The sequence below is a fragment of the Poecilia formosa genome, unplaced genomic scaffold, assembly GCF_000485575.1.
Source record: "Poecilia formosa unplaced genomic scaffold, Poecilia_formosa-5.1.2 Scaffold206, whole genome shotgun sequence".
In the NCBI taxonomy this organism is placed as follows: Eukaryota; Metazoa; Chordata; class Actinopteri; order Cyprinodontiformes; family Poeciliidae; genus Poecilia; species Poecilia formosa.
Window position 1 is genome coordinate 293,652 of NW_006800145.1, and position 8,441 is coordinate 302,092.

At 38.3% G+C, this 8,441-nt stretch overlaps 2 protein-coding genes across 4 annotated transcripts; both read left to right on the forward strand.

Moving 5' to 3' along the window:
- The first annotated feature begins 16 nt into the window (after positions 1 to 16).
- On the forward strand, positions 17 to 2,494 carry ndufb6 (NADH:ubiquinone oxidoreductase subunit B). Its single transcript, XM_007567260.2, has 4 exons — positions 17 to 286; positions 1,630 to 1,722; positions 2,146 to 2,190; positions 2,334 to 2,494. Exons 1-4 carry the CDS (start codon positions 107 to 109, stop codon positions 2,397 to 2,399), a joined length of 384 nt encoding a protein of 127 aa, XP_007567322.1. The 5' UTR covers positions 17 to 106; the 3' UTR covers positions 2,400 to 2,494.
- Positions 2,495 to 3,447: 953 nt separating this feature from the next.
- Positions 3,448 to 7,881, forward strand: toporsa (topoisomerase I binding, arginine/serine-rich a). Of its 3 annotated transcripts, none has more exons than XM_007567261.2 (2): positions 3,448 to 3,593; positions 5,053 to 7,881. In XM_007567261.2, exons 1-2 carry the CDS (start codon positions 3,567 to 3,569, stop codon positions 7,429 to 7,431), a joined length of 2,406 nt encoding a protein of 801 aa, XP_007567323.1. In that variant the 5' UTR covers positions 3,448 to 3,566; the 3' UTR covers positions 7,432 to 7,881. The 3 variants fall into 3 exon arrangements, with proteins under 3 accessions (XP_007567323.1, XP_007567324.1, XP_016534760.1); XM_007567262.2 differs by having other exon boundaries at positions 3,449 to 3,637; XM_016679274.1 differs by having other exon boundaries at positions 3,458 to 3,528.
- The last annotated feature ends 560 nt before the right edge of the window (positions 7,882 to 8,441 follow it).

Sequence of the window (8,441 nt, forward strand, 5' to 3'; positions counted from 1 at the left end):
GTGTCATTTTCTTCTTGTAGCATTTCCGGCTACTCTTGTCTGCTAAGGGAAGTGTCCTCCATGGTGTCATTGTAGGTCTGTCGAGGTTGAACGTTCAAGAATAATAATGTCTGGCTACACACCAGACGAGAAGCTGCGCTTCCAGCAGCTAGTGAAGCTCCGGAGGCAGTGGCTAAAGGACCAGGAGCTCAGTCACAGGGAGCCCGTGCTGCAGCCCAAACCTCTCGGGCCTGTCGCTAAGTTCTGGGCCGGGTTTCTGGAGCCGAAGAGTCTGTGGAGGCTTTATGTGAGTCATTAAAACACAACAACACGTTATATTAAATGTGATCTGGACTGAGATACAGCTTTATTAAGATAAATGTGCGCTTCATTAAACTTACAATGATATTATTGTGCGAAAATTATTTAGTTAGACTTAAAGTATTTAATTAAAACAGTGGTCTGTATATATTCCATTGTTTGCGTATTTTACATACAGTGCAATACCAACTGCTACATCTTCAGTAGTTTATCAGTTTAATTAAATTTCAGATCACAATTTGAGCAATTATAATTACTGTATTTGCAGCACCCAGAATATTTTTAGTAAATCATAACACCTGTGTAGATGAAGCTACTCTGACGGTTAAAATGATTGAATCTTCTCTGCTAAGTTTGTAAATCAAAATGGCACAGGAACATTTTGAAAGGTTAAATTAAAAACAATGCTACAATAAGTTTATCCAAGGTCAACACATCATACTTTTAATAAGTGCAGTCTTAAACATTTTCAACCTGTTAAACATTGTAGAATCCATTGTAGAAGAAGAATGAAGCGTTCGCTGAAAAGAACCCAATTTTTGTGGTTCTGGAGACCTGTAGCATGTAGAGGATGTGGAGCATAAAGATTGACTCACTAAATTTACTGAGTTAAATCCTGGGAGAAAATGTAATGGAGCCAGTGGGGAAGTGGACATCTCTGGACCCCCAGGCAGGAGGACAGTGATCCCAAGCAAATCTCAAAACATTGGAGTGGCCATCGTGGTCAGCCGACGCAATTGAAAATTTGAGGTGGGATTTGAAAAAAAAAATGTGGATGCAGCATTCAGACCTAACGGTATTTGTGAATTGGAGGCATCTGCCCTTGAGAAGTGGGACGAGATTCCTCAGAAAGCCTGGCAGGAGATGGTCATTAAGCACATGACAGCAATATGGTGTCATATTGCTGAGTGCTAAAGATGGTTGTCATCAAGGGGTTGAATACTTTTGAAGCAGCTGTAGACATTTTATGTTTAACTTGAAGATGCTACTTGTAATATTTATGGTGTTAAGCAATTCAAATTGTCCTCATTTGATATGTTTTTTTGTCTTAAAATCTCACTTAAATAGAGGAGTTGAATAATTTATATTTCAACTAAAAGTCTTTAAGTCTTCAAATGGTTTTTGTTATGAAGGTGCCATTCAGTATGTTCTATGTAACCATTTGATGATCCCACTCAAATACTCTTGCACCTTTACTGGCCAGTTTAATCCTTGAGTTAAAAAAAAATGGTAATTATTTGTGAATTAAAATGTCTTAGAATTATCTATCTTTTATAAAATCTTTTTTAAATTATTTTATTTAATGCTGATTAATTTCTGTATTTGCAGACCCACAAGGTGTACAAAGGTGGTGTTTTCACATTAACACGGCTGCTGATACCTGCCTGGCTTGCCCACTACTATGTGAAATACCACGCTGCTGTAAGTTCACAGAAATGGTGACAGCTGTGTGTGTGTGTGTGTCTTTTCTTTTTCTTTTTTTAACTGGACATGCAGTTAGGGAAGAAAAACTCTTATCAGTATATCAAACAAACCCATTTTGTTGCAGTCAGACAAAGAAAAAAAATATAGCTTCAAAGTTAAACTTTTCTAAGTTTAACTTTGGCTCTCAGGCTCTCAGAATGAACTCTCTGAAGGAAATAAAATTGCACAGACAAACTAGGATCAAACCTTATGTCAAAGAGCAAATGCTTTGAAACCGAGACGAGCCGTTGCACTTAAATGTAGCTGTAACAAAGAAACTCTCTGGCTGTATTTCTTGCCCTTAATAATTTAGAAAATAATTGTGAATCAAAGCTTATCTGATCAGGAGGGACTAAACAATGGTGTCATTTTTCTTTACAGCAAAGACCTTACGGCATTGTGGAGCTAAAACCCAAGCTTTTCCCTGTGAGTGTGATTTTTTTTTTTTTTAATCAATTCTGACTCTATTACTTTTATTTTAATGTAATTATAAAGGGTTTGTATCTCTCTTTAGTCAACTTTAATGTCATAAACCTGCTTTCTGAGTTTTTTTTTTTTTTTTTCCTCAGGGTGACACCATTCTTGAGACGGGTGAAGTTCTTCCTGGTCTCCCTGAAACACATGGCCATCACTGAACCTGAAATATTTCATTAATTTTCTTGAGTTTCTGTTGTAAAAAAAAATGTATATTGCAAAAATAAACTGTGTACTTTATGCACAAGAACATGGATCAAATGTTTGTAGAGAAATTCTTTTAACCAGAAATATTTGCTGATTTTTGATTTACTGGTTGCTCACCTGTCAAACAGCGGTTGTGTTAATTTATAAAAGTCACCAATATAAGGTATGGAAATAATTTAAGATGTGAAATTTGAAAGCATGCGTTTGGGGGTTGGATGTTATTCTCTGTGATGAAGCCATACGGCAACATGAATATCTGCAGCAACTTTAGGAAAACAAACTGGTTTGGAAATGCTCATAAAATAATGTGTACAGATAAAGTCGTAGCTGCTTTTCCTTTGTTGATTAGATGTAATCTAAATCAGGGCGTGTTCGAAGTCATTTTTTGAACATAGTTGCGGACAAAATTGTATTTTAAAATATTTCTTTTTTTTCTCCAAAAATTTCAAACACCTTTTTTAAGCATTCTAGATTTATAAATGAGAGCTGTGTTTTGCTTTGAACACAGAAACTAATTCATTTTATAAAACCCTTGACGCTATTAGTCATTTTGTGTTTTTATTTTTGTTGGATAACCGCCTGCAGTCTCAAGATCCTTCAAATTTGATGGTCTTTTGGAATGAACCTTAATCTTCAGCTGACCCTCGCAAGTTTTCAATGGGATTCAAGTCAGGGTTTAGAGCACATCTATCAATAATGTGCATTATGGAGTTAGCTTTCTACCAGGAGCAATGGATGTCATGTTGGAAGGCAAAGCGATAATCCAAGTCAAATTTTGTCACAAACTCCTGAAGGTTTTGTTTCAAATTTTTAACACACGCTCACCCTTTGATTATGATCCATTCCTCACTTGCAGGATTTTCTTTCATTGAAGGATCCCCACCACAGCATGTCTTATTGTAGGTTTAGTGTTCTTTAGGTTATAGACATTCATTTATGTGTGCAAAGTAAAAAATAATGCAAGTGTCCACAAATTATATGCTCTGCTTAACAAACTTAAAAAACATTGCGAACGCGCTGTTTTATTTTGAAAGGCGGAAGTTGTGCACAGGTCTTCCCGTTGTCAAGCCTGCGTTATGAAATGTGAGGAAGGAAATATTTAACGATAAATTTGTCTTGGAATGAGCGAGTTTCTTCAAGGAGAGAAGGTATAGTTAGTTTTCGACCATATACGTGTTCAACAAAGTAACAGGTACATGCTAAACAACTTTTCCTAAAGCCGACTAACTAACCAGCTGTAGTGCTTGCTAGCCTCCATAGCTAAATTTAGCTAGTCTGCTAACTTCAATCGAGTTGATCCTTAAACAACAGTTTCCAGTTAGTTTTCCCTCCAGTAATATAAATGTCTTTTCAAGAGAACAGTACACACGAACCCCGGGCTTAGCAATTTTAGTGCCCGTAATTCTTTATGATTTCTTACACTTGGAAGGAATCATGATTGTAGTCCTTACCACACCTTTTTAAGGTAAAGTGGTTTTCAAATTGTGTGGGCATTAAACGGAATAAATACATTTTGAGCTACTAAAGTTTTAAGATGGTTTGGGGTTTTTTCTGTTATAAATCCAGTTCCAGTAACGTAAGTCGTTCTTTAACAGTGTAGTACTATTTAGGATTTCATGTCAACACTATAATACGGCATTTGATGGTGTGTGAACCCAATGCTGTTGATCAAAATATATATACAGTATTTCTTCTATATTTGAAGGGCTTGCTACAGCTTTAAAAAGCTTTAATATCCGCAACTTATTGTGGATATTTTAAAGGATGCTGGCCGATTTGCTAAAGTTTGTCTCAAAAGCTTCTAAAAATAATGTTCTCTATTTTTATAAATGCCCACTATATGTGTGTGTATATATATATATATATATATATATATATATATATATATATGTGTATAAAATAAAAGAACTGCAACTTTATTTTTATTATTAGGTGTCAAAATAAAGAAAAATAACCTTTTATAAACAGAGAATATCTTAATTGGAACGTTACATATTCAGTGAATATTCCATGCACCATAACATTATTGTAATTCTGTTGTTGATCATCAGATAATGCATGTAAAGTAACTTTATAAAATCTACTAAGTCTATGGTTGGGTGTTGGCATGTGGCTCCAAAAATACTGTCTACCTACTGGAAGTTTCTCCAATTAGCAATATTTTGGTTGGAGAATGGATCATTACTTTTCACCTTTTCTAAGATGCCCGAATTGGCATCAGAACATTCAACAAAAGGAAGTAGTAGTAAATGAAGCATACTAAGATAAAACATCAAATGCAAGTTTTTTTGTTATGGCAGCACAATATCATGCTAATGTAAAGGTAACTGCTTGGATGTGAAATGCCGTACTGAAATTGTTCATCCACTCATGCTCTCTCTGCTGCTAAAATATTTTTTTAATGTTTGTTCAAAGGCCATTAAGATGTAAAAGTAAAAAAAAAAAATCACTGAGAGACACCAACTAAGTTGTCTTCATTTTGTCATGCAAGTCTTTGAGAAACTTAAAAAAAAATAGGGCTTTCGGGATGTTGTGAAATTGTTTCATGACTGTTTTTTTTTTAACTTAATTTTTCCAAAATGGTCAACTTTCCTTTTTCCTCATCAGATCATGTCAGCAGTCAAGGTTGCCCTACAGCACAGCTCAAAGAGTGGAAGGCGTAAAACCTCCAAGACAATGTCTGCAGACGTGTCTCCAGACTCCAAGTGCCCCATCTGTTTGGACGTATTTCATAATATGTCCTACTTGGACCGCTGCCTCCATAAATTCTGCTTCCGTTGTATTCTGGAGTGGTCGAAGAACAAACCTGAGTGCCCACTGTGCAAACAGCCATTTAGTTCAATCTATCACAGCATAAAATCAGACGAGGACTTTCAAAAATATGAACTGAAACAGCAGGTGGAAAATTCCTCATTTGGTTATTTCGAAGGAGTTCGGTTTCGATACCGAACGACTCTCACTGGGGTTCATCAACAGATGAGAAGAACCTCTCTGCCTCCAGATAACGGAGTAATGTTTGAAGCTTCCTCCGATTTACCCCAGCAGAGACGGGATCGATACATTCGCCGCATGATGATGAGGTTGGCGGCTAAGAGGAGAGCTGCAAGCGAAGGCAGAGCTGTGAACAATGTCAGGGAGCAAGAGATGATCAACTTTAGAAGGGAGCTCTACCGAAGGGGGGTGAGGGTGAGGAATGTGAGGGACGGTGGGCGCTCCAGAGACACATCCGCTGAATTTTATAGAAGAAATCCTGCCTGCCTACACAGACTCGTCCCGTGGCTAAAAAGAGAACTGATGGTGCTGTACGGGGCCCACGGCTCTTTGGTCAACATAGTTCAGCATATCATAATGTCACGCATTGCACGCTACGATATGGAGGACGGAGCCATCCAGGAAGAGCTCAGACCTTTCCTGCAGGGTCGGACAGAACACTTTCTGCATGAATTCATCAATTTTGCAAAGTCCCCCTTCAATTTGGAGGCCTACGACCAACATGCCGTTTATGATTGCCCTGCACCCTCCTCCAATGAGCACAGCAGCTCCAACTCCTCTGTAATCGCCATTTCAGAGGACGAGGAAAACTCTGCAGAGATGGAACCTCCTGGGAACTCGGCATCTACTCTGAGTCAGTCTTTGTGGGACGATGAGACGCCTGGGCCTTCGTATTCAACAACAACAGAGCCCAGCAGGCAAGACTTTCAGACAGTCCTGGACTTGGATTCAGAAAGCAGCTCAGAAGACGAGCAGCAAATGTTTGGGGCTTCTCCACCACAAATTAGTTCTTATAGCCAAACAGATGTTGCTCATGCAGACGGCACCAATGAAGACTGTGCATCTTCTGACGGTGATGACTGTGTCATTGTGGGATATGTTAAGCCTACAACAGAAAGGACTCCAGAGCTGGTTCATCTGTCTTCCGACTCTGATGGCTCTTCTGTTGAGGAGAACCAAGAAGCTCCTCTTCAGTCGCAACACATCCGTTTCACCAGCTGTAGTCCTGCAAATTCACACAGTAGTGATTCCAGTAAGGCTGGAGAAACTCCAAAAGGCCAAACAGACCACCATCATCAGTCCTCCTCTAAAGAAAGACTTGGCTCAAACACATACAATACTTCATCTGGTAGAAGAACACATAAAAGGTTTGACAGCAGGGAAAGGTCTATTGAGGGACATAAATCAAAGGAGAGAGACCACAAGAGAAAGAAGAGCCACTCAAAGAGCAGAGGGCGCAAGTACTCTAGCAAAAGTCCAGTAATTTCTCAAAGCACTTTCAGTTCTCATGCCCGTCGTGGAAACTTCTCAAAAACTGATGGACTGCATGCAAGGAGGGACAGCGACCACAGCTACCAGTCATACACCCATTACAGACGAGAGAGGAATGGTAGCGTAAGTCACTACACACAGAGACGGTCCTACTATTACAGCAGCCACAAGTACTCGCACTCCAAATCCAGGAGCCGCAGCAGGGACTCGCCTCACCGACGAGACGGGAGGCGGTCTCGATCCAGAGCGTTTTCCAGCAGCTGCTCCTCTTCGCCAGAAAGGAAATCTCATCATGACAAGCCTGGCGGCAAAAGGAAATACAAAGCTAAACATTTGGCAGAACCGTCCAAGAACACCCAAAGTGGCCAAAGTGACTCCATGTCGTTGACAAAACACAAGAAGACAAGCAAAGAGAAGCACCATAAAAGATCCAAAGAGAGGTCGAGGAGGAGAAGTAGGAGTGGGAGCACAGAGGTCGTCGGTGAGCGACACAAGCACCACCATAAGAAGAAGAAGCACAAGAAGAAAAGTAAAAAAAGCAAGAGTTCCGAGCACAAAGCAAAGTCCTCGCCCAATGTCATTACAATTGAGAGCGACAATGAGTCATTTGCCAATCGCAGCATCACGCCTGTCAGTAGAACTGCTGAACATACTTTCATCGATAATGCTGCTGATGGCGGAGAAAACCCTGCCACAGTGGACCAAGCTTCACAATCACATTGATGGATTAAATATTCTAGAGCTTGCCACAAGTATTTTGCATCAGAACAGTCTTTAAACTATCAGGTGTCCAGTTCTTCTTTTATATTATTTTTATTGTAACTATGTTTTTCCACCGTAAATTCCATATGTCTCACAAACGATGTACGTTCTACAGTTCAAAACAGATTATCTTTAATGACATTTTGTATCAAAACTGTCTGGTATGCCCACCATGTAAAAAGTTATTAAAGGCTGTTTTACATGACAATGCAAACAAGGTAGAGGGGTAAATATTTTTGAATTGTATATTTTACAAGCATGAGCTGTTATTTTGTTAAAATATTGCAATGTGCAGAGGTGTCTGTTTATTCAGGGATTTTAAGCCTTTCTGTTGTAATTATGGCACAGATCTACTTTTAACTGCCAGTAATTCAGTTGTTACCATTAAAATGGCACTGTGATTTCAAAAATGAATTTTTTTTTGTATCAAGTTTAATTTATGAATTAATTCAAATGGGTTACTGTGGAGGATGTTCTACTGGTGATGTTTATAATGAGTAAGTTATTTGTAGATTCATTATGCACTTACTATTTTTTGCACTATGTTGCAACAAATAGTAATCTAAAGGACACTTTCCCAAAAGATTAACCTATTTAAATCATTATGCGTCTGTCAGAAACACGATAGATATACATCTGCCACACATACTGGCACTTAATTTAAAAAGAGTATTTTCTTTTTTTGTTTTTTTTTTTACATTTTTATTCTGAAAAAAACAGCATGTCAAAACTATTTTCTACCTTTCTTAGAAATTTGTCAAGTCAATTTAAATGATTATTTTGAATTTGAATCTACCAGAGGTAGGAGTAACTTCGGTGGAGATCTTTATCTATTCCTGCATAATCTCAAACCAAATATTTTCAAAATAGTGAAACCGTGGGTGTTTGTGTCTTTACATACTTCTGCGGTCAGAAATGCGTTAAACAAGACAGTTTTTAAAGGGAAAATATTAAATATTACACGAAGTACT

Excerpts from the sequence above, each read along its gene's own strand:
- ndufb6 (XM_007567260.2), top strand. The coding sequence starts at position 107 with ATGTCTGGCTACACACCAGACGAGAAGCTGCGCTTCCAGCAGCTAGTG. Across the intron at positions 1,723-2,145 it reads ATGTGAAATACCACGCTGCT|CAAAGACCTTACGGCATTGT; the intron begins GTAAGTTCACAG and ends TTTTCTTTACAG. Across the intron at positions 2,191-2,333 it reads TAAAACCCAAGCTTTTCCCT|GGTGACACCATTCTTGAGAC; the intron begins GTGAGTGTGATT and ends TTTTTTCCTCAG.
- toporsa (XM_007567261.2), top strand. The coding sequence starts at position 3,567 with ATGAGCGAGTTTCTTCAAGGAGAGAAG. Across the intron at positions 3,594-5,052 it reads AGTTTCTTCAAGGAGAGAAG|ATCATGTCAGCAGTCAAGGT; the intron begins GTATAGTTAGTT and ends TTTCCTCATCAG.